This window comes from Pyrgilauda ruficollis, unplaced genomic scaffold (genome assembly GCF_017590135.1).
Source record: "Pyrgilauda ruficollis isolate IOZ18807 unplaced genomic scaffold, ASM1759013v1 scaffold105, whole genome shotgun sequence".
Classification (NCBI taxonomy): Eukaryota; Metazoa; Chordata; class Aves; order Passeriformes; family Passeridae; genus Pyrgilauda; species Pyrgilauda ruficollis.
Genome location: NW_024508656.1, coordinates 32,891 through 59,352, shown reverse-complemented (window position 1 = coordinate 59,352; position 26,462 = coordinate 32,891). Strand labels below are relative to the sequence as shown.

The 26,462-nt window shown below is 40.4% G+C and overlaps 1 protein-coding gene across 2 annotated transcripts in view; it reads right to left on the bottom strand.

The window, feature by feature from the left end:
* The window catches only part of LOC121355219 (Kv channel-interacting protein 1), a 56,139-nt gene extending 29,843 nt beyond the window's left edge, over window positions 1–26,296 (bottom strand). Inside the window, exons 1-2 of one of the 2 annotated variants that reach the window (XM_041470470.1) lie at window positions 26,242–26,282; window positions 5,321–5,382 (exon numbers count right to left, since the gene is read on the bottom strand). In XM_041470470.1, the coding sequence (XP_041326404.1) occupies window positions 5,321–5,372 (52 nt within the window). In that variant the 5' untranslated portion in view covers window positions 5,373–5,382; window positions 26,242–26,282. Of the gene's footprint in view, window positions 1–5,320; window positions 5,383–26,241 lie in introns of both variants that reach the window. The other variant, XM_041470476.1, reaches the window with a different exon arrangement.
* Window positions 26,297–26,462: the final 166 nt, after the last annotated feature.

The window sequence follows — 26,462 nt, the reverse complement described above, 5'->3', positions numbered from 1 at the left end:
CATCTGCTCCAGAATTTCAAGGAGGGCACTTCTATACTTTCAGTCATGATCACTCCCATACCAGCAATTCAAGATCATGACCTGGAGAAGTGTAGGGGAGAGCATTGCCAAAGAAATCAGTCAGATGACACACCCTACTTTCAAATTCCTTACAGAGCATTAGTATCTCACTGTGATCAACCCAAAGCAAGGGGACTGAGGCAGCTGTTCCTCTCCTGCCATGTGCTGCCTGTGGGGAGCTGATACTGCACCAAGAGCAAGAAGGGAACAGTTCCTCAACCAGAACCTCTGTAAAAAAATCCTAAACATGAGGCTGTGTGGAATGTGTCCCATGATATTCTCATCCTGTTTTTGTTCCTAGCTTCCCAGGACTGGTGATCACTGTGTTTTCCCTACCTTTAGGAAACTGGGAGACCAAAGACAGGCCCTTCTATTTTCTCCTGTAAGGGAGAAACAGCTAAAAGAGAGGGAGGGATACAGGACTATGTAATTTTTTTCACCTTTCACTTCAGTTCTTGGGAAGTACTGAAACAGCCAATGATGCATGGTCATTGAATGGCCAGAACTGCTGGAGAACGTTTGTCAGTGTATCCTTGTGCAGAGGAGAGAAACAGAGAACGCATTACATCTCCATCCCAGTAATCCCTTTTGGCCCTGTCTCACATATTCACTCCTGGAAGCTGGGGAAAAGAATGGTCTGTGAAAGAGCTGTGAGTCAGATGGAAGCTGACTTAACAGCTGGGAAGAATTGAGAAAAGGCCTGAAGGCCTGAAGATCCCTACTGGTGGATTTCAATAAAGACAGATGCAAAGGGCTACAAGTTTGACAACAGAGCAAAGCACACAGGTACAGCTGGAAATCTGCGCATGATCCTGGGTCAGTAGCTGAACAAAAATGACTGGTCTCAAGAGGCTGCAAAGACAGCGAGGACTTCCCCAGTAAGTACTCACAGGAACAAGCTTTGCCAGCTAGTTTTTTTTCTCTGTATGGGGGGTTTTTCATTATTAGTATATTTTATTTAAACAGAACAAAGGAACATGGTTTAAGTAAGCCTGTTCCATTTTCAGAAGAGAACAGTTCTAAAAGAAATATACATAGCAAATTCAGTGTCTTATTTTAGTATTATTACGTGCAGCTATGAGAACACAGCTGGAATTTCTAGGTGTTTAATAAGGTTTTTATTTTTAATAAGTAAAAGTAGTGATCATTTCTAGTGAGTATAAAGTTGTGAGAAATACTTGGACTGAAATGTAAGCATCCACTTTGTCTTTTCCATTGCTGCCACCAGCACATCAAAGAAAACAATTTAATGTCACCTTTAAAGATCTCTGACTTATTGAAATCTGTATTGCATGATATTAACAACAACCCACATTATATTAATGTTCTAATTTCACATATAAATAATTCTTAGCACAGGAACAGAGTCAAAAGGGAAAAACACAAGCTCATCTAATAAGTACCAAATAAATATATCTTGGCTTCCAGGTGAACTATTTTGCAGCCAGAAACATAGATTTCCAATAAAAATTATCTAAATCTGATCAGGTTTATAATACTGTGTCCCTGCATGTTGTCAGGCAGCCCATGCAATCAGAGCTCTGTACCAGTAACTGTGGTCTCTTGTAGAGGTAAATGTCACCCCCTCCTGCACCTGCACGGATGAAGCAGTTACTGACTGCTGACCACCAGCAAGCACAGCAGAGCTGTTCCATTAATACAACGTGGGCTATTTGCTCACTTTTACTCCTGTCACCTTCACACAGACACCTTTCTCACCCATCATATACTTGACTTTGCTGGGGAAACAAGGGGGAGACTCTTCTAGAAAAAGTAAATGCTTCAGGAACAGACACAGGAATTAAAGTATTTAGGTCTGCAAAGGAGGTATAAACACATTCTTGCAGCTAATGCAAAACAAATGCAATAGCAATGCAAATGCATCAACATTTGACTTGGCACCTATTTTTAAGGTGAGCATTTCTGCTGCTATTATTTGAAATTAGTTGTCATTGTTGGAGATCTTAATTTATTTGTAATTATATAATTGCAATCCAATGACATTCTAAGAGTAAACTAAAAGCTCTCACGAAATTAATTTTGAAATAAGGAAATAAATCATGTAATAACAAATACATGCAGATTTACATCTCTTAATAGAAATAATTCTTAATTAAGCAATTTTTAGTATTTTTTCCTAATTCTGCAGGAGGATTTCTAGGATTATGTGACAGCATTTATTTTACTGTAGTAGGGTTAAAATTCCATCTGCTTTTCTTGATCCAGTAAAACAGATTCAATATAGAAATTTTCTTTACTTTTTTGGAATCTTTTGCCAGTCTGTACTAACCCATATCTTGAAGAAATCTGAATAAAGAAACATAGGTGTTTATGCTACTATTTTATCCTTACTATTTCCTTTGGTAGATGAACTTGACACAGTTAGTGATCAAAGCAAGAATATAGTCAGTGACTTGGGGGTCCCGTTGCTTTAAAAAATACCTCACTTGCATAATCAGGAAGTTATTTTCTTTAAAAATTCAGTGATACCTACATCCCTTTATGAAAAGATGAACTCTAAAGCACACTTAGTTGTTAAAACCCATATGCTTCACATCTGGGAAAACCTTCAATACAAAAAATGTTCACTACATTCATTTGAGTTCATTACACTGATTCACTACAAGTTGAAGAGAGACCAAAGCTTCCAGCTGGTCAAAACAGAAATATTTATTCTTAGGTTATTTTGCTGAAGTGTCTGGAACGGCAATTACAATGAAGTTTTGTTTTGTTCACATTCAATTCATCATGTCTTTAATCTGCAAATGTCACAACAAAACTCTTGTAGCCCTATGCAATCATACACTTAATTATCAGTTCTGGTTCCGTTATCCCAAGAGGACCTTTCCTGTTTCAAGTTTGGTACTAATTTATTTTCAATAGAGAGTAAGAATTAACAGTAAGAAAAAATAATTAGGAAAACTTAAAAAATAATACACAAGGCAAAAACCATCACAGCTTCAGATCCTCTCTGGCTAAGGTGATATATCAAAGCAAACAAAAGTCCTCAGTAAGGCATAAATCAGAATTGCCTCTTTGCAGCCTGTATGATTCTTAATAAAGACAAAGCCCACACTGAGAATCCGTGCACTGACAGACACCACTTTCCTCCCACAGCCATCTGCTGCCTACGCTGGCTACACACACACGCATTTACACACAAGCAAACAGGAGCTGCAAAACTGGAGTTCTCTTACCATCTGACAAGTCAATTAGCCCGAGGTAGTGCAAAAGTTTCAGAGAGGAGCACACCACCACCACAATCCCTAACGTCTGGAGTCCCTCTGACTCGCCTTTAGTCCACATCCTGCAAGGCACCACAGGGACACCGCTGGTGTGCCTGTTAACAACTGCCAGGCATCAGAAGCTGAGAAATCCTGTTTCAACCTTTCCTTCCTACTGCTCAGCTAAGTGCACAGCACATTCCCCTCTCCCCCTCTCACTCCCTCTCTTTCCCAACCTCTCCCCCTCCCCTCTCACTTGCTTTTTTTTTATTTTTTTTTGTTTTGAACATGCAAGCAACTTCTGCATTAAACCATAACCTAAGGTTTTATTTTCTTTCACCTCAGGGTAATTCTCTCAGGAGTTTGCACTGCTCCAGAACAACTGAGCACCATGCTGCTAACCTCAGCAATATCTCACACCTTTTTTTTTTTTTTTTAAGTACCTATGATACCAGTTGCATTCGAGATTTTCTCAGTAATTCTGCCAATGCAGATGCTTTTTGTCAATGCCTCTTCTGTACTGCATAGCAGAATAAGGGACACTGTAGGGGAGGAAAGGGCTTTCCTTTTCTGAATGCCTCCCCTCACCTATAACATGCTGGAATAAACAAAATCACACTTCTGACATCCATGTGTGCACCCACACCCAGCCCAGGAGCTGCAGTAATTCTGTCTGTTAGAAGTTCCCCTGAGGTACACAGCTGGACAGCCAGAAGTGCACCCAGCATCTCCAATGCAGCCACACCGGTGTGGGCCAGGCTGGCTGAACAAGCTCCTCTCGCAGGCAGCTGAGGCAGAAGAGCAATTTCCACCATTTCATCTCAATGTTTCACCAGGCTGCTGGCACTGGGCAGCACTGTGGGCTGCTCACAAGCCGATTATGTATTTCCCCATTATCACCACAGATGAGAAAACATTTGGCAGAGTGAGCGTTTTATCAGGATGTCAGCAGACGCAATATTGCCGCACCAGTAAAAGCTGGGTTTTTCAAGCATGCTATTAGATGGTGGTAGTCCCATGCAGGACGTTCAGGAAACTGAGCTCACCGATGCCTTTTATTTTACTGGACTCAGAGGCTGCTGCATCCCCACACCCCAGCCCAGTCCAGGCAATCAGTAGCTCCCTTTTCCTGCAGTTCCCAGTGAGCAGGGCAGGCTGCCTTTCACCCACAACACTAGTCCACAGCCTCTCCTGGTGATGACTCTGCCTTAGACGGCTGGTGAACACCAACATCAGGTGCAGAATCTCAACAGGATTTTGTGTATCACAGTAACTAATAGTGCACTTGGATTGCTAAGAGATTCTCATGGTGAGGCCAGGTTGGAGGTGCAGGCTACTCACACACACTTGAGTGATCAAGTCAACAAGCAATGAGCAGTTTAATTGAATTTGAGCTTTATTTCTGTATGCAGGTGGACAAGGAGGAGAACACACTAGCAAATGTGTTATAAGGGTTCTCTGACATGGGCATCCACCTTCACAGAGTTCAGTGGCATCATACCAAAGCTACTTCTCCTGATGAATACTTTAGACCAAAGGACTTTTTAGTACTCTGTAGCATCTGCCACATTAGTTTTTCATTCTCCTGGCTGTAATGCCACATCATGTTTCGTATCTCCCAGATTACCACACTCAGCTTTAAAACTATCAAGGATTTGAAATCACTGCACTGTCAAATTTCTTCCAGATAGAGAGAAGAATTTGAAAGAATAACATGATAAGCAGACCTCAAAACATTTAGATAATTCCTTGGTTTACCATGTCCTGTTTCAATTAAAAAACCAAACTACTACTACACTAAACCCCGAAATAAACAAAAAATCATGCCCCCCATCACATGAGGTTTGGACAGGAATAACGACCACAAAAATAGCCAGATTATTTCCTGTCTATGGAAAGGATGTTTGTCAGATTTACTGGCTGTCTGGTGGGCTTTACACTGTTTTCTCAGACTCCTGAAGTTGACGGATCCTAAAGAGCACACAAAAATCACAGCCTACTTCACACACTTGTTCCCAGACACTTTGTTTACTTACAGATACATTTAGTCACAAAGGTTCTTCCCAGCAATGCACAAATATGCTGCATCCCATTATCACTAAAAAAAAAACCAAAGGGAAACTCAAAAAATTATGCTATAATGAGTAATGAAACTCAAAGCACCTGGCTCCCCCAAAGGTGTCTTGCAATTCTATGGTTCTCTCACCCTAATATCTTAACTTCGCAGTTCTGAAAGCCCTGCAGCAGCACCTCAGCAAGAGAAGGGGGGAAGGACACAGCAAAGTGTGAGTTCCATTGTTTGTGTTACTGCAATTTATGCCAAGTCCAACGTGTTTGATGCTTTAGGCGATCCTGATACAAGCAGCTCCAAAAGAACATGCAGTTTTGTTTCCTCGAGTGCTCACAGCTTGAAGCGAGCCAGCATTCATGCATGCCAGAAGCTCAGAATTCATTTAACAATATATCCACTGCTGTTAAGGCCAAATCATTATTTTTCTGAGGTTGAGTCAGTTTTCAAACAAGCTTGGAGGGAATGTTGAACGAGAATTTTCCCATTCAGGACCTTCAGGCTGCTTTAGGATTACCCTGATGCTGGCAGCTCCTCCTGGATGCTGCTTTTTCTCTCCCACTTCCCAAAACTACTCAAAATTGTCACTTGGTTCAATGTTCACCTGCTTGTTTGTGCCTCAAGAACAGGGATTCCTCATGTTGGGCACACATCAGGGTCATGCTGTGCTAATTTTTAATGGAAAATGCTGTTAAGTTGTCTGACATGCAGAGCACCAAGACCCCCCGTCCATCCAACCATCCAGCTTGGAAGCCACATACTGACCTACTGTTATGGTTTATGATTAACCCAAACCAGCTTTCTGGTGTTCCTTAAGCATTGAAATAATCACGAGTGACTGACTGAAGAGCTGGCTACAGATGTGTAATGGGAGACAAATCCTATGGACCCAAATACTCATGGGTTTTCCCCATAATAAGAACTAATTTCAGTAAGGGATAGAGCTTTCCTCAACAGCTGGGCCTATTCCCTACAGTCACACTCATTCTTTACTGTAGTATTGAGCTAATGAGAGAGATTGGTTCTGTGATTTAAACCAAAGGAAGGCTATCGAGCTTAGTTTTCCAGTAGAAATCTGCAGAGAAATAGAGGATCATCAACTCCTAAAAAGAGGCAGAAATATTAATCAAGGTATTATTAGATATTTTATTTCAGTCACTTCTGAAGCAATGAGGAAAAACCCAGACCAATGCCAAATAAATATTGTGTGTGACTTTTTTTTTTTTTTAATTTTAATTTCTACAGAACTCTGCTCTGCAATCTAAAAACCATGCTGCATATTCAGGTTTTGGATTAATGCCTCCCAAACATTTCTGATCTGCTGCAAAATACATGCTGTCATCCTTAGACAGGGTAGGCAGCTCAAGCGACTATGATTTTACCTAGAATCACATGTGGAATAAACTGCACGAACTAAACTGCCTGGTTTTCTACTGTAGACACTGATCAACAGATTTTGCAGAAGACCAGCTGGAAGAACATTTTTCTAGTTATATACAATGTTAAGCTCACCAATGAAGCAGTAAGCTTTGTTTTTACCAAATTTTAAATAATGAGGATGTAAAATGCCTGATGTTAAAATACCAGATGTTCTGATAATAGAGATAGATGTTCCTGCTAATGCCTACTGTACACATCTCTCATATGCAGCAAAAGGAGTTGAATGCCTCAATTAGCTGCAGAAAAGATATGCACAACATGTGCACTCTGAGAACGTAAGTGGGAACTTCATAAAGATCAATCAGAATAACATGCAATGAAAAGTCTTTTCTGGTAATAAAAGAATTGCTATGATGAATCATATAAATTATTTGTGTAATCTATAATCAGCTCTTAAAAGTGGTTGGGTGGAAATAATGCATCAAACAGGTGAAAAATTCACAGCAGAATGGAGAATAATATTCCTCTCAGCAGAAGCTTCTCCAGTGGCCAAGCTATTTAGAACAGATTTCCACTTAGGAAGAGGAGGATTTGTCTCCTCATTTTGCATGATACAAATGCAGCATGACATGTTCTCAATACCAATGCCTTTAAGAAAACTTGGTGGTATTCTGTGATTTGCCTAGTTTAAAACTCTAAATATTAGATTTTTGTCATTTTGATGAACTATTCCTTTGCTGTTATTTTATGATAAAGAATAACATCAGAATGATTCTTCTTGTAGAGAACAGCTACAAGGTGCAGAACAGCCCCAGAAACAGCTCTGTTTACATATCTTCTGACACTCAGCAGTCCTGAACGGTCTTCTCACATGGCTGCTGTCCATAAACCTATTTCCACTTCAGATTTCTGAAGCCTGTCCACTTGTGGTTTGGTTTGGAAGCAGCATAATGTCTTAGAAGCGGCATTCACAGCACGGCAGTATCAAGAGTATGAATTTACTCTTCCATACATATATATCCAATGAGTTCTTTTGTGTGTATATAAAGTTAGCTGGTTTTGTTGCTGATTTGATTTAATGTTATTCAAACCAAAATGAAAACTAGGCCTTTCTTGTGACTGACTTTGACTTACCTAGTCCCGAGCAATGACATTTACTGCTTAAATGGAAGGATTTTTATCAGCTTGCCTTGGTCACCAGTCATTTCTCTGTCCTGTTCACACCCATCTATATTTCTCAGATTTCTCTGGATCTCACTAGCCCCAAAGAATTTGTGTCATCCGCAAATTGTGTGATGAGAAAACCACTTATTGATAACTACTGACTACAATTGAAAAAAAAAACAAAAACAAAGCTGCGAGTAAATTTAGAAGTTGGGTGTTTAAATAACTGATGATTTAGAGCAAGTCCAAAAAGTCTCCACAGCCATTCAGTGCCAATGAGCTCAGGTCCCTGCCCATTTGCACCACTACAATTCCAGCCTGACCCCTCTGCCTGCAAATTAACTGGATTTCATATTACATTGGTATTTCTCAGCAGTTATCCACCAGCTAGAATAATTTTTTTATAGTCCTGGCTAATTGCTACTTATTATTTTTGTCAGTAGAGGTACATTCAGTATAAGGATAGAGGAACCACAAATATCTCCTTAGTTAGTTTGGATAACACAGAAACTGGGATACTTTTCTATTGGTGCTACCCAGGGAGGTGGGAAGAAAGAAATCAGTTCTTCAGCTGCCATTTCCTTGCTGTGTGAGCATAGGGAAATAACTTGCAGATGAACACTTGTCCTGACATAATATCAATTTTTCTGCTATAACAAAACCAGCTATAATTCCTTCAGCATTCCCCCCTTAGTTCAGTTCTTCTGATGCATGTGAAGGTGCTGCTATCTTTGTGCTATCAGAATCTCCCTGCTTGCTGACAGTGGTAGGTGGTTGTGGGGTCCAAGGACCCATGAGGAGAAGCAGGAAGATCCCCCCTTTCAGAGGACTGTCTCAAGCCAGTGATTCCCAGCCTTCTGTGAGCCTGTTGGCTCATCATCAACTTCACAACACACAGGAATAGCTCTGAAAGGTTCCAGAAATCTAATCTATCATTCCTGACTTTTTCCAGAAGAGTTGGCAGCACAGATAAGCCTATCCCACCTTGAAGTGAGGGTTTGGCTTTAGGCTGGAGCTCATAATGGAAAAAGCTGAGTGAGTGCTAGTGATGCACACCCAGGTCATGAGAAGAGCAACTAACAAAGAAACCAGGGAACCCTGAAGGACTAACCTGAGCCACAGTTTACATGCAGAGTCTGAAACTGCAATAGAGACAATATATAATTGATGAAAAAGTAATAAGAACCTCTCACAACTGTTAAATGTCCTTGACAAGCTCTATTTAACTTTTCCCTTCTAGTTTTCACCTGTTTCTCTAGATTTTTATTTGTAAACCAACCCAAGTACACAAACCACAGCAGCAAACCCAGCAGTCTCCTCCGAGATCACACATCACTCTCAGACTTGCAGAAATGCAGCGTCTGCTCTCAGGATGGACCCAAGGAAGTTCTCCAGCACCAAACTTACTGTCCTTTCGGCTGTTGCTGAGGCTGGATGGACTGCTAGCAATCACCTAATGACCTCAGCTCTGCTAGGAGATGAGACAGGGAAAGCTTGCAGGACACTTCTCATTGTCCTACTTTTAAACAGCCAATGAAAGTTGAGAAGGACATATGCTGTGAGGAAAAGAGGAGTAGGGCAGAGAAGGTGAAAAGTTAAGAAGAAACAGAAGGTATTTCAAGGCTGAAACAAGGAACAATGCATAAGGGCATGAAATGGGAAGAACAGGTCTGTGAGGGACTGGGATGGGACTATGTACAACAAGACACCGCTCAAAAATAGAAAACCTGATGTTTCAATTATTCTGGAGGCTCATTCCCCAAAAAGGGAAAATGCCACTGCATGAGTCCCTGCAGCCAATCTGTGCTGAGCTCCACACCCACCTGTATCAGAGGTGAGCACACCTCACCAGCAAATGCGCATCACTGATGAGTGACAAGTAGCCAAAAGAAGCTGCCAAACACCACAAATAACCAGGAGACAGATGTGTTTTGGAAGGGCAGTTTTTTGCTGACTGGATTTCTGCCACAAGCAAGAGGAGATGTGACCCCTCCCTTGCACTGGCAATCACTGTCATGCTCTGGAAGCAGTTAAGAGGCATAAAGCTCAAAGCCTCTGCTATCAATTCAGGCTGCAGTGGACTCATCACAGCTCAGGTGGTCTCCAAACAAGATATCCCCCTTATTTACCCATCTCTCTTTATTTTTAAGAGGCAAACTGAAGAATCACTTTGCTTAGTGCATTTTTAACTCGCATTCTAATGACATACTAAATTATGCCCTCATTTTTGCATGAGAATTATAAAAAATACTTCCCAGTAAAGGTCATCTCATACATTTTTCTTAGTAACAAGAGGCCTAAGCACTGAAAAACACTCCACTTGAAGACCACTGTTTCTTTGTGTGTTACATTAAACTCACCAGGTTTTTCTCAATGGTTTTCTCAACATTTTTCATGCTGTTCTAGATTTCTTATCTTTATGTGACCTCAAGCGATAAATACATGTATACAATACTCTAAATAAGGCTATATTTGTTTCACTTACTGAACTGTTGCATGAGGAATTACCTTTAAATAATTTTGTTGACTCTGCTGGCATTTCATCTTCATTTTACCATCTATGCAATAGTTACACTTAGGTTTTTATTTTATCATCTGTAATTTGTATTCCTGTTCTAGACCCAACTCAGAAGGTTTAATTTACTTAGTTATTTGCATAATTATACTAGATAGTGCCACAACTACTAAGAGATGAGAGTAATAAATTAATGAAAGAATTATGAATCTGTATGAAACAAACCATATTTTAGATACATCACAGTGAATTATGAAGTAGTACCACACTATTTTAGATACATCATAGCCTCAAATTACACCATCCCAAAAATTTTTGAAATCTGTACCAAGCAGCAAAACTCTCAGCAAACAAAAACATCCATTTATAAAGCTAATGTCTGAAGTCAAACTTTCTAAAGTAGTTTGTGAAACACAGGCAGCAAAAGCTGAAATGCTGGTTTATGCTGTAGTTCTAAGCATACAGAGCGTAGGAGAACTTTTATAGGGCTGTCTGGAAAGAGGGTTGGTTCTGCTTTTGCCAGCACTGCTCCCACTATAAGGTTATGGCAGCAGCTCCATGTAACCTGCATTCAGTAGAGGGGTCAGCTCTCACAGCTAACCAAACTGTCCCTGATTTACAAATTAGAGTTTAACTGCTCCTCCAGTGGCACCACTAGTGAAATTCTGCTTCATTGACATGACACAGGTAGGCTGACTTTCATGGAAACAAAGCAAATGAAGAGCACATGACAGAAACTATACTTAGGATGTTAAAGCTAAGCAGCAGCCTCAGATAATAAACCTCCTTCATGTGTCTTGTATGTATCTAAAAATATTCCATGACCAAGCATGTTATCATGCACGCTTGAGCAGGCAGAATACTCTCCAAGTGTCCCACAGTCCTCTTGAATCACAGTTCCATGGCTAAGATGGTATCACAAGTATAGTTCTCTGTGTGTGTGTGTGTACGTGAATTTCTTCAAAGGACTTCAACGTGCAAAACTCAAACTCCAACATGTTTCCAAAAAAAGTAAGACATTTGAGAGCCAGCTCCTTGATAAGAGAAACATTAATCTGCATGAAAAATTTTGGATTTTATTGCAGAGGTGCTCACCCTCTAAAGGAATTATACACCCCTTAGGCTAATCCCAGCGCTGAATGGGATAAAACCAGGTTCCAGAATTAAGGACAGAGTTCAGCACATCTTAGAAGCACGGAGCACAGGACTGGAGTGCTTCTGCCAGTGTCTGCAGAATACCAGCAATTCCAGAGACTCCTACCCCAGAGCTCTCCAGGAACAGCTGCTCTACAGCAGCACACGCCTGACCCTGGCACCGTGAGCCAAGTAGTTTCCCCTGGGTGTCCATATGTAAACAACCATGTGATGAGCATTATCAGTTGTACTATGACATTTCTTGATGAAAATCAAATACACAGCATGCAAAGTACAGAGATGAAAGACCAAATCCCATTGTGAAATGTGCTGGACCAGTTCCCTGTCAACCTAAATTTCAATCAGTTCAAGCACAGGAAGACCATTGTTCTCCAGGACACTGCAATGGACTACCCAAAGAGCATTTTTAATGAAAATTTGGTCAAATATGTCCATTTCAATTAACTAGATATTTTCACAATGGTCCATACTATTAATTGGAAATTTTAATAAACCTTTGTCTCTACTTAAACATTCCTGTCAATTTGCTGATTGGAACACATCCTAACTAATGGAAAAGAATATGACAGAGGACATTACTTTCCCTGTCCTCCCTGCAATTTAATTAAACTACAGCTTATTAATTAATTGCAAGTTACATTCTCATGAAAAAAGTGCAAAGCTTAATTGCTGTCATTAAACTACATATCAATGGATGCATCAGTGCATACTTTGCTGCTGCTCAAATACATCCCTGCTCAGGCCTGGAGGGCAATACACTTAGATGAAATGAAAGGGTATTTCACTTGTCAGTACTATTTCTGTTCAGAGTGCTTTCAGGCAAACAAAAAACCCAAAATCCAGCAATGATGCCAAATTATGTCCGGAGGTACTGGAGATAACATTATTGTTAATGTAAAACATGAAACACTCTTCAGTACATTGAAGAATCCTTGGCTTGAGATTTCTCTATCCTGAAGCATTTTAGATTTACAGCAAGTAGCTAATTACTATTAACTCTTGCTAGTCATCAGGAAAACATGCACTACAGTACACTTGGGTTTCTATTAGGATTACCTTCCAGGTACATTTTGAACCAAAATATTGATATGAATTCTAGAGATATCTCTCTAGATATACCTCTGCTATTTCTAGAGAGAAAAAAAGATGGCACACATCCAAACCACTCTACTCAATAACAAACTACTGAGCAGGATCTCATTTTCATTGGGCCTTGGGAACTGAAGGATGCTTCCCTGCAGAAGAAAAGCATGCAGGCTCACATATGGGAAATTAAGGCAGGCAAAAATTCTTTAAATTTTGCAGCAAATCATGAAATCATTCTGACAGTTTAGGCTTCTTAGAGAGAATGATAGCACTTGGTGATGTAAATGCCAGCATTCAAGCTGCTATATAAAGGTTTAGTTTGCTTAAGGGAAGCTGGATGAACTATGCTGGGAAAACACCATATTTGCTGCCCACCATTCTCACTGCTTGGTGCAACACTTGACTGTCAAGGGTGGTCTTTACAGACTGGCTATTGCCCTCAACCAAACTGGAACAGAGGCTCAGCTGGCAGCATTAGTGTCTTTCTGCCTACTTTGACCATTTCAGCTGTATGGGCTGCTTACAAGAGGGATTGCTTTTAGATTAGAAGAAAAATGCATCTGAATCTTAAAGCATCATGAAAATCTCATACGTCATGATTACGGGAGGGTTTTTTTTGGAAAAGATACATAAAAATATTTGTGAATACGTGAAGCTTTGTGAGCCTGAAAACTATTTGCAAGCCTCTGAAATCATCCAGTTCCACAAAGTGCACTAATCCTGTTTCAGTTGCTAGCTCCAATATCATCAAAACAGCAAAGTGGAAAACCACTTGATTTCACACATGGGCAAGCTGGCATGGATTCTGCTAAAATAACAGATCTAAACAGGAAGGAATTTTCCAGTTTGTTGCCCAGGTTGCAAAGCTGCGATTTTCTGTGCTAAGCCACAGAAAAATTCAATTCCTTTGTGTTTCTCCTGGATACCAAGTAGGCAGCCTGTTGTTAGGATATAACCATCAGTAAGCGTTAATATTTAGATTTCTTCAGACCTGGGTGTAAACTATTTTCCAGTGGAAGATATATACATATAGATCTTCCTGAACCACAGAAGAGTGCTTATGAGAGTCAGTTAAGAATGAAATAGCATCTTCTCAATTAACATACCTACTAAAATTTCACTGTTACAACTCTAGAAGGAGAAGGTGAAGTTGGCATATTTATTCAATACATTCCGTACAGTTTATACAGTAATTGTGCTCAGAGGGGGCATTAGACAGCACACAGACTTGGAAATGCCATACAACAGCTTTAAACTTTAAATGTCAACTGAGGGTTCTGGTTATTACTTGTTTACGGTGATGTTAACTGCACAGACACTCAGCTGACTTTGCTTCGGTCTCTGCTATAACTCCAAAGTACTGCAACAGGGGAATTAACTGTGCCACAAAGCTGACAAGCTTTTGTTTTGTGCTAACAAAAGCTAAGCTGACAAATCTTAAACTGCAGCTGTACTTGAAAGTAAAACTGCACCTTGGATCATGATGAAATTGCAAAGGCTGAGCTGGAGCCTTCATGAGACCAATTTCTCCAATCCAGTTCTTTCTTAGTGTGCTGCAGGGAAAGGATGCAGAGTCCCACCTGCATATCCACGCAGCAGTGAAGCAGAATCAACTCACCACACTCTGTACTGGACACACACAGACCAATCACCAGGGCCACACTGCGACTCGCTGGGGGCTGGCTGCTTGCAGACACACAAAGCTGGCAATATATGACCTGGATGGGAGGTATGGGAAGTCCTTTTTTGCACACCTGTATTTTGCCTGACTATCCATAAAACACCTAATAGTTTGGCTTTGCTGGTCACCTTTATTTCTTTATTTATTTCTATCACCTTTACTTTTCTCTTGGGCATATCTAAGTCAACACCACTTAGATACTGGAATTGTCCTTTTTTTGTCATTGTTCTTGCCTGGCTGAGGTTTTTCTGTGTCACCACTGGTACAATACTCCTCAATTACTGCTAGGTGACTCACACAAATGCTGTTACTTGTGTGAAGCAATAACTAATAGGTGGTTGGTGGCAGCCCTTTCTTGTTCCTAACATGCTGCAGGGTGTCACAAAAAGAGAGGAAAGATGTATGTTAGCCCAAGCCTTCAGAAACCTAGTTACTGTGCGGGGAGAAGTTATGAAATCACAGCCAAGTCACAGACACCAGAATGGCCTGGGGTGTTCACCTGCCCTGAGCTGTGGCTTTGCTCCCCTCTCCCAGGCAGGTGGGCGTGCTGCCTCAGAGGGCTCTCCCCGCCACTGTGCTCAGTGCTGTGCAGCACTGGGAGTTACAGCATGCAGCACTCACTGAGCCAAGTTCAGCGTGAAACACAAACAGGGCAAACTGACGCCATGGAGCAAGAACTGGTATTGGTGTAAGCCTTAGCTCTAGGAAATAACTATATGCCACAAAATATTAACAACCTCTTCATATAAATTTCAGCCTCTCAGAGCTCAGCAACTCACTGCCAATTTCCTCACATGCTGACAAGGACACTTGCCTTCCAGGAAGTCATTTGGGATCAAACTAGATCCCTTCCCCAGGTCTCATTGGCATAATTTTAAAGTTTCTTGAAAAACAGTTCTGGTCTGCTCTACCAACAGATAGGAAATAAATACATTTTCAGCAGACTGCATTCCAGAGAGGAGGCCCCAGGCTGGGGTCCCCTTTATGTAATGGTGCTCAGTAAGACATCAGCTGCTAGGCACATTATCTTGTGGGTTTGTTGTGACTTAGGAAAGGCACATACCAACATTTCCATTTTAATAAAGAAATCATTTACCAAAAATGCTATCAGGGGAAGGTAGTCCCAGTAATGGGGAATTAACAAGTTTCTGTAATTAACCAATTATCTTAGATATAAGTCATTAGAAGTTGCATGTTCTCATTTCATTAACTTCTCCTAGCCTCTGCTTTCCAGCTAATTGTAATTGCAGAAGAAGGTGGGAGAGGTAAAACTCAGGAAGACACATCTGCTGCAGTCTCAAGCACACTCCAGAGCTGACCCATGTTGCACAGCCAATGAAAGCTGGAGGGACTCAGCTTCTGGCAGGTTTGCCCAGAGCCAGCTGCCATTATACAGAAGATGGGTAATTTTAAGTAGTAGTCCGAACATAACATTAAACTAGTGATGAACTTGCTCAGATCAACACAAGGCCTGGCAGCATAAATCTCTGTGCAGAGTAAACCTTCTATATTCAGGATGTACTATTTGGAGGTATCTTAGAAAGCTCCTCTAAGACCCTGCTCTACCAACAGAGTGTGCTCAATACACAGCAAAAATCCATGAAGGCAAAGGGCAGTTACAGGAACCCTTCAGTCACACCTTTTTATTTGCCTGTTGCTGGGTCTTAGCTCAAATATGATGTATAGCTCCAGCCTGATGTATTCAAGGAGTGTAAGAATAGCAGCTCTTCAGTTCTGCCTGAAAACCACTTACAGAGAAAGAGTGCTAAATTCCCTTTCACAGCAATTTTTTTCTAAGTTATCAGTTCACCTCTCTGCCTCCTTTCCTTCTTAGGATTAAAGAAGGGAAAAGAAGCTGGTTTTGCTTCAGTTTCTGCTTACAAATCAAGCCATAAAACCTGCTTTAACATCTATGTGATCAGCAGGAAACATTCACTAGCTGTTTTAAGAACTGGCACTGCAACTGGGGCTTCTCACAGTATTGGATTATTTCTTGAGAAGCAAAGGTCTCCACAGCTGTAATGAAATGGAACTAAGTCCCGAGAACTGCACTTTTGTAGTGTGTCTGCAGATATTTTTTCCAGTTCTGGATGATATGGTTTGTATGGTACATTGCTTAAGTGAAGTTTAAATTGCACAGCACAATAAAATGTATCAAATTATTAAGAAAGGGGAGAAAGCATCACACAACCTTTGTAATAAGTAAATAGCAGCAAAAGAAAGAAAATGGGAAAATAGTTTTGGTAGAAATTCATGTTAGGTAAACACCACACAGGAGATAATTACTACTACTATTATAGAACCTTTACCTACAGTTTTGGACTATTTGACAAAGAAAATTCTAGTAAGAAAAAAATGTAAGGAAGCAAAATAATGTTGCCCAGAACATGGAAGGAAAGCTAGGGACAGAGGTTAGGTTTCCTGAGTTTTTGAAGCAGCTTAGTTTGGTACTCTGTGTTATGAATAAAAAGTTATCTATTTTTGTTTAAGGTCACAGAGGCCTTCTTTCTGAACCCCTAAGTTCAAATTATTCAGGCTCGGGTTCATAAACACCTTTGCCTTCATTTTTTTTTTTCCTAATTACAATACTGTTTAATACTGTTTTCAAGGTCTTCTTTACTAAAGTCTATTTTCCTCTTGTTCAAAATCAATTATTTGAAAATTCACTATTCCTTTCTCATTGTTGAGTCTTACCCTTTAGTCAGCCTCAAAACACAAGCCAGAAGAATACACAAAGGGAGAAAAAAACAAGACAGAAGAAAGAAGGAAAAGTGACAACCGAGTGATAAATCAAGACTAAGAAGAAGAGAATCATCAGATAAAAAACAGTTTATCCATGTCACATGTGCCCACCAAACCTATGTTGCTTATTGCTTAATTCCACCTAGAGATGCCTGCCTTTGTTTCAAGAAATGTGTCAATTGACTGAACCAGCATTGAGGGAAAATGCATTTCAAAGACAAAGTTAAAAATAGCCTTAATAAGCAGCTCAAGACCGAGGATGGATCTAAAGCATTTATCTAAATGCAGATACCTCCACACACAGAGGAGTACAGCCTAACACCAGGTACTTTTTGTCTAAATCTGCAGTACTCATCACAAGCAATTCTGTTCCCCCTGCAGGTGACACCAGGCAAACACAAAGAGCACAGGCCAGCAGCAGGTTCTCCCATCAGGATTTCATTTCAAGGAGTCACTTTCATAAGCCCATTTGAAATTCTGCTGAACAATGATCACACTTGGACTCAACACTGAGCAAGTCACAACAGACTGCAGCTCGTTAAACCTTACAGGCAGCTCTTGAGACCCTTTGCTTTTACCCAAGCAAACATCCACAAAGCCGTTCTGACTTACTTTCCAGAAATTAACTAAGAACATCACAGAGCTGGTATAATCCGGGCCAGGAGACTGCTAAAAAACTGGAAGACAACTTTATGGAACAGGTCCTAAGGGAGCCAGCTGGGAAAGACGCCCTCCTTGTCGACAGAGCGGATGGTGAGCAGAGTAGAGACTGGGGCTGACTTGGCCATGGTGAGCACAGAGCCATCAAGTTTAAAATCTCTGGTGACAGAAGGAAAAGTGCCAGAAAAACCTCAGCTCTGGACATGAGGAGAGCAAACCTCAGGCTGCTCAGGAAATAAGTAAAGTCCCCATGGAATATGCTTGAAATGCATAATTTTTCACTTCTCAGGAGAAAGCAGTAATTTTAAAGTGACACAGGGAAAGGCAGTCTGTAACAATAAGGAGGCATTTGCCTTTTGTGGTCTACCTAGAAAAACATTCAAGAGCAGGCACTATGTAAGAATTTTTCACAAATTATGTCCAGCATCAATACAAATGGACAATTAATTAACATGTATTTGGAAAGTAATGCTTCTTTTGCGCAGAGAATTTTTTAAAGTTCTATGTAGACAGAGAATAAAACAGGTGTAGCTGAAAAGCTCAGTACAGCAGATTTAATAAACTTCACTCAGACACATGATAAAGCTATTAAATGTCTGCCATTCAGGTAATTATTGGAGGTTTGCTATATATTTTACTGTCTTCAGTCCAAGACATGAGGAAAAGCAAGGGGGAAAAAACCAAAAGAGGAGGGTAAGTTAATGGATCCAGCCAAGGAACTCTTCTCAGTAATTATGCCTGATTGGAAATTTGTCTGCTTCAAAGAACAGAAACCTGAAGCTTTATTAGTAATGAGAGATCTCAAATTTCTAATTAACTGAAAACAAAAGTACCATGCATTTCACATTGCACCTTCTTGTCACACAGTCATTGTTTTCAAATTACTCTCTCTGTTATGAATAAAAAGTTATCTATTTTTTTTTAAGGTTGCAGAGTTAAAACAAGTTGAACCAGTTGCTGTTAAGTTAGCTTCATGTTGCAGCCATCTATTGTTGACAGTTCTTCTTCAATTTCCTGTTAATGGTTGCTGATTAGCCATCTGAAGGACTAATTTGTGCTTGACATGAGAGAGAGAAGGACAGGGAATCTTAAAAATAAAATAATTCCAGTGATTCAGGCAACACAGTTTTGCTTGTCTAGAAATCCTCTAGATCCTCTACCTACCCTGTCTCCGTCTCTCTGGGTGCCTCCCAGTGAACCCCGGCCAGCCCCGGGTCGGCAAACAGCGGGGGCAGCCCCGAAGTGACCGACAGCGGGGGGACACTCTCTGGTACCCCGAGGGTACTGAGGGCAGCTGGGCTTGTCACCTTTGCAGCAGAAGAGACAAAGGAGACATCGGTGGAGGGTTATAAAAGCATGCTACAACACTACCCTAAACCTGCCCAGATTCCAGTGCAGATTGCAGAATTTTTATGCATAACTTCATGTGAGAGGGAACAAACCCAGGCTCACCAGGCTCAGGAAAAATATTTGAATTTAGCCTTTTTTTTCCCCATGAGTAGTAAGCTGGAGTGGAAGGCTGCATGGCTGAGGGCTGACTCCTGTGCAGGGTATTTTCAACAGCATATTAACACCCTTTCCCCTCATACTTCTGTGGGGCCATAGATGTCACCTTCTTTAAGGAGATAATTGCTTCTTACTACCTCTGCACACAGGGAATAAATGTTGGGAGTTTCCAACTGAAGCCAGATGGCCCAGAAGTCACAGACCTGCTGCAAACGCTGTCATATGAGAGCCTCTGCCCACAGAAGCCCAACTCTGAGGGGATCATAACACACACCTACACTTCAGCTTATGTCTGACTTTAGAAGTTTTGCAGCAGTTAACATAAATCTTCCATGTTGTTGAAGATGGCGCTGGTAAGTTTTGCGAAGAACCTCACAACCCAGCAAAGTCTGAGCCAGGATATTTCTGTGCTTGATCTCTTTGCTGGTATTATCAGCAAGAACATGGACTACATCCAGCTGTGAAAGCAGACAGAGAAGAGCTCCCCCAGCCAGTGACAACCGGAGTAAGACTGTCTTATTTCACAGATGGTAAATCCAAGTTATTATCTGGTAATGAGAGAGCCAACATTTAATCTATCATGAACAAGGACAATTGAAACCAGGATGTCTATCTCTACTACGTGTCCAAAGGAAACTAATCACATGCAGAGAGGGCAAATCTCATTCCCCATTATAGGCAGCACACAGAATAACAGAAGTTTGCAAACTTCCTTTGCCCCCTGCTAGAACAATCATGAAGTCATCCTTACACTTCTTATTTAATCAGACTATATCAGAAAAGCCTGATTTATTCCAAGAAAAATATAACATTCACTTTAACTTCTCTTTCTTCTGTTAAATACTTAATTTTGCAATTTCATATCCTCATTCTTTTAGTGTATGATTGAGACACTAACATATTTTTTTTCTTACAGAATATCAGAGACCAGCTAATGTTAGGAAGATGATGGAAAGCACTGTTCAGAGCTGGGTAAACTACAGCAGGGTAGTTTAGAGTCAGGCTTGGCTATTTCCAACGCAGACTCCACAACCCATCAAATCAGCCTATTCCAATATTGGATCTAAAATGTGCTCAAGTCAACAAGCAACCTTCTACTGACTTCAACACCTCATGACTTACCCTGCACAATGACACTCGTTATTTAGGCTCATAAACACTCTGGAAAGGTCATGCAGGTTTTCTGAAATCAAGTAGTCCTGCCTTCTACTTCATAAGACAGTTTGATGCAGTGGTATGGGAAGTGCACATAAATAATTCTAAACAAATTGGAGTCAAACAGCTTGATGTCTTCATATTTATCCATTTTTCATGTCTCGTTTGAAAACAAAAAACAATGTAAATCTCTCAAACACACTCTCATAACTCACAATTCAAAGAACTTGTTCACTGTTTTATACTGAATTTATCTACATATATTTTGGTTTAAGGACTTGTAATAATATTAAATAAAAATACCTTGGCTTACACAAGATTAAGTGTCACTGTAATAATTCAGTAAGGGAATGAAACTTTAAAAAATAGCAGAAAAGCTACACAGTTTATATAATCATGCAATGACAACAGTTTTCTGCAAATTGGCATGGTGCTCTTTCAGCTAACTAAAAAACCCTCCACCAACTATTCATTATCTACAACAAAAGCCCAGAGCAGAATTTTGGGGCTGGGAAGAGATCCCTTTACTGAAAAGGGCAGCAGAAATAACCAAAAGAAGTCAGAGACAATTAGTACTTCACAGCAACAGATTTTGCTAAAGCGCCAAGATTTTCTCACCTCCCCCAGCCCCAAATTTAGATCCTCAAGTCTTGTATACAAGTGGTTTTTGCTGCCCCACCTTCCCTGTGCCCAGCATTTGTAGCATAAAGAAAAACTAAAATTTGTGGCTAAATCCAGGCAGTTTGGATGGTGAAAATGAACTGTAAGGGCAAAAGTGGCTTTATGTCCTTTTGCTTCTGTTGAGAGACTGAGGAGACAAGCACAGGCTCCTGGTAGCCCCTCATTCTGCCTGATGAGCCCATCACTCTAAGGGAATCTGTTCCAAGTTTCTGGTCATACAATATATTAATTCTATTCTCTACCCCTTAAAAGGGAATCACTTCTACTCTCTTACAAAAAGGAACAGTTGTGGGACAGGATATACACTTGAAATGTTCAAAAGTGCAAATACCCGTTCTGCAAGGCAGCTCCTCCCTCCACAGGCTCAGGACACTCAGGCACAGGGACAGCAGAAGCAGCAGGGCCAGGACAGCCCTTGCGTTCCTCAGGCTCTACTCGGCAAGGCAGGGTGACTCTTGAAGACAGGACTTTTCCAGAACTTTCCCCCATCCCCCCACCTCTGCAAGCCATTCTATTCCTCCCAACTCCTATTCCACAGGGGACTTAAGATGAAAATTTTGGTACTTTTTTCATCCCGGCAGTGCTAATAGACATTATAGCCATGACAACTACAGCAAAACCCAGCTGTAGAAATGAGGTCTGGGGAAGGGGTGAATGAAGGAACACTCACAAGGTTTGACATTCTGTTTGTACAGCTCTTTATTCTTGACTTGGTATCCTCTGAATGCTCAGCAATGCACAGCACAGTTTTTTCCCTAATTAAAAACCAAGTGAAAGTGGTACTTACCAGACAAATTATGGTTTAATTAAAAGAAAGCGTTTCATAACTAAGACACAGCCATAAGAAGCAATCACACAAACCTCCAGAGATCCCTGAAAACTGTGGTCAGTCCTTTTACAAAGGAGGCTCAGTTCTGGAGTCCTTCAGCTAATTTTATTAGTCAGCTTGCACTTTCTGACACAAGACAATCTGTTCCACTCATGGAAGACTGCTACAAATAAGTCAACATTAAGCTCATCTGTCCAGTCTGGATAGCTCGCTTATCTTTTTTTCTTACCACATCTCATAAGCAACTAGTAAATACACAACACTTTGAAGAATTTTTTTTTTCTTTTTTGAGAAAAGTTTTCTGCCTCAGCATGTTCAAGCTAATTATTCTGTAACACTCAGGGCTCAGGAAAAACGTTCTCACAGTAGCATGATTAAAAGTCAACACGATAATAGTGCCCTGCAAGCTGTAGCACTAATTAGATTTCTTAATAGGACTGGGTTGAAAAGGTTTGGATTTTGCTGAAGGAAAAATAAATGAGAGACAAAATGAGAAAAGAAAGACTGATCCAGATATGTAGATATTAGATACAGGTTTTGTTCCCAGTTTGCCTACTCACCTCACAAGCAACATCAGAGAAGTCACTTTTGTCCTCAAGCAGCTCAAACATCAATCCTGACAATCACTTATTCATGCAAAAAACTTCATTACTCTTGAAGTGATCTTCACACTGTACAGAACTATTGCTAAAACCTTCACTAAATGAGAATGGACTTCAGTTTGCTACAAGAAAGGCACAAAACCCCAAATGAGACAAGATGCTATAATTGCCAGCAGGTGTGATGACATGAGTATAATTAAAAGCTTTCATCTACTAAGTACTAGTTACATGGTCCCAGCAGCTACAATGAAGCACTGGAGCCACAGTTTGAGTGATCTCCCTTCTGACCCTTTATGTCATCAAGCTGATCTGCACTTGGGTTTTTGTGGGTAAAATTCCATAGTTCCAGCTTCAAACTGATGGGACAAGAACTTGCAGTTTCTCTCTGCAGATCTCAGCTGTCAATCGCACATATTGAACTTATTTGCTTTTTTACTTTTAGATGCTTCAGTTCTTTACTACCTACATGATCCTTTTGCAGTTCTTTGTTATCTGCGCCATAAAGGAAAAACCAAACAAGAAAATTGGTCTGAGGACACAGGTACTGCACTTTTGCCATCAATGCATTGCTGTGAGCAGCCTTCCAAGGCTGGGTAATTGCATATTGAAGATTTGCTGAATCAGAATATACTAGAAATGAGCAGGCTTGTTTGAACAGAAACCATGCTTTATTTCATGCATAATTGAATTACTGATTTTCCTGAGGTCTATGATTAATCTGAATGCTGAGTTATTTGGTGGCACTGAAATGAGAAATCAGATTGTTTGTTACTTCTGGCTGGGATTTTTGAATGCTTCCATCCACTGCTACAGCAGAATAAGCTTTGTTTTCCTTCTAACCAAGTTTGTATAAGATGTACATTAAATAAAGAAAGTTGCATCCTTTGAGGGAATTGCTAAGAAAAAAACATAAGTAAAAGCTCTAGAGATTAAAAGTCTTTGATGTATCCTCAGAGCAGGCACAAAGAGCACATATGTGCTCTATCTCCAGCCAGAGCTGCCACCTGCACTATCCCTGCACTTACCTTTCCCCTGTGAGACTTCTGTATCTGCAGTCACTAAGCAATCTGGTACATTATATATAGAAGAGGTTTTGGTACTTTCATTCCGATGAAGCCATTTCATAAAAACCCCATACTTACCAAACCATTACAGCAAATAGAGGACAGATTTTAAGACAGCTGTCAGGTCATTGAAATCAATCTCCCCAACTCTTCACTGAACATTGATGGGATTTGGGCATTTTCCTTCCCCTCTTCCTTCACTGAAAACTGTGTTTTCCTTCACAGCTTTTCTGATACTACACTGCTACATCACAGGTCTTTTCTGTTCTGTAGGAACAGAAACCAGCAGTTCCCATGGCAAGATCATCAACTGACATCCAGAAGCAGCAAGCCAGCCCTGTGCACACACATTCATCACAGCCCCCAGGAACAGCAGTGTACACACAGTGATCAAGAAACTGTGTTGCAGAGGAAAGCATTTCTGCCAGGTGAAGATCACAAGCATGGGTTTTGTGCTCCCATCCTGGCCAGTATTGTAATGAGCATATGTATTGATGCATGCAGTGCATTTCCCAGCTCAACTAAAAGCCAGAATAGAAAATTATAGGCACTACTTTCTCGCAACCTAAATGTGCTCTGAAAGATGCTCCACAATACAAAAGTAAAAATGCTAAGTTTGGAATTGATGAAGCTGGCATGAAACTGCTGTCGTGACTTAACTGCAGCAAGCGGCTCATCCCCACGAAGCTGCTCCATTGCTCCCCCTCCATGGGACAGGGGAGAGAATTAGAAGCATGAAAGTGAAAAAAATCATTAATTGAGATTAAAAGTTTAGTAACCCTGGTCAGGGGTGAATAATGCTTTCATTTGCATCACTTGTCTTGGAGTTAATTTCTTTTTTGTTATAGTTTATATTTTTTAAGGACTTCTGACAACACATATGGATCACAGTACACTCAGAGGAGCTCTGCTGTATGTTCGTGAAAGCGGAATTATTTTCATTTTCTATTATACTTAAATGGCAGTAGGCTTGTGAAAGCTATTAGACTTGACAACTTACGTTTTGTGACTTTCACTCATGATAGTCTGTTGAACTTTATCAGTCTCAGTGCTTCAAGAGAATCATTTTTGATTACGTTCGCATATAATTTACCAGAATTTCAATTCATTTTCTCATGTAACTTATTTCATACACTTCCTAGAACAAATGCTTTTCAGACTCATGCAAACACACATAGGCAGTAGTCCCTCTACCTGCAGTTTCCGTGTCATATGGACCTTGGCTAGAAAAATTACGTTCTATTCATCTCTGGACAATAAGGAGCACTTGTCACCCTCCAAGGAACGAGTTTGCTCGGTGACAACTCTGCAATGCCATCTGCAGAAAAGCTTTCCTCAGCTCAGACTAGCCATCTAGGAGCCAAAACCTTGTATCACTCTGGAAAGGCATTTGGCCTACAATATTCAAGGGTTATTACATTTGCAGCAAGGAAAAATCAATAGAATATTTTCCCCATCACAGTTGGAGGGGAGGGTTCAGATGTCAACTGTCATTAAAATATCTTTAAAAGATGTGTTCCACACAACCATCTGAAATTCAAAAAGTAAGATTTCTCTGCAGGAATAAATATTGTAATATATTTTAAAATGGAAGTTTGGGTGGATTTTTCATGTAGCTTCTCATCAAAACCCTCATTTTCTAATACATTTCACAGTTCATTCATGCTTCTTTATTTTCTAAACCCCCAGACTGTTGGGCTGAACAAAATGCATACAATCTGCTTTTAACTGTTTCAGCACATTGCCAGAGAGATTTCCCTGATTGCCAAGCAGTAGCCATTTAAGCTGGAAAATGAAGCAAAAGTAGAATTCCAAGTCTTTCCACCTTCACTATTGTTTTAATTGAAATGAATCAGTTCAGTTTGAACATTGTTAATGAAGGCTCTCTTTTCTGTCTTTCAGCTGCATTACCATAGCAGCTGTGGTTTAACCTGACAGGAAATGTAATAAAGACAAGGTTTGGAGAATCTAGAGAAGAGGGACCACAAAGGATTTTGAGCAGAGACAGAAACAGAGCAAGGACAAGGACTTGTTCTGTTCTCCTCCAAATCCTCAGTCTTAGATAATAGGTAGCTAATTTTACAACTGCAAAGGATTCTAAGGATTAAGACAATATTAAAGAAAATACTTTTACCACAAAATTTTTTCCTGAACAAGTTACTGTTTACTTTCACAAAAGACAACCATGAAGTTAAGTTTATGTCTCTGTTCATACTGCTTTGTTCCCCTGCCTTTATCTCCTGCTATATTCCTTGGGAACAGAACAAGCTGACCTCCCAGAGTACACTCAGACCAGGCTGCTAATATTTAGTCTGAAGTAATGTCTACTCTCCACCAGAATTTTGCCTGAAGTGAAAACCAAGCAATGCATTTAGTTCCGCTCCAGAGCACTCCTGCTCTCTACAAGCCCAATCCACGTGTGCAGCTACACAAACAACTTGGCAAGCAACTCAAAATTTTGCTAGACTAAAACAACTAGAAAGTCTAATCACTACTAAATAAGAAATAAAGAAAACGCAATTTACAAAAAACCTGTTTCAGAAGCACTCTATACTTCAAAACCAAAAAGGTTTTGAAAGCCACACATAAAAATCTTTAGCCTGAAGATATCTGGAGAAAGACACTACTAAATAAATGGTCTTACTTGAGAGGAAACAAGACAAACATACCTGAAACAGCTCTACTGAACCTGAGTGCTCCTCCGTGCTATTCCAGGGCTCTGACCCGGTACCCAGCCCCTGGAGCAGCAGCGCTCTCGGGTTTCACCCAGCAGCAAGCGCCTCTCCTCACAAGGGCCTGTGCTTCACACAAATGCATTTTCTTTTCCAAGCAGAAGTGCTGCATAATCAATGAATCCCAAAAGTAAGACTAACAGTACATCAACAAATGT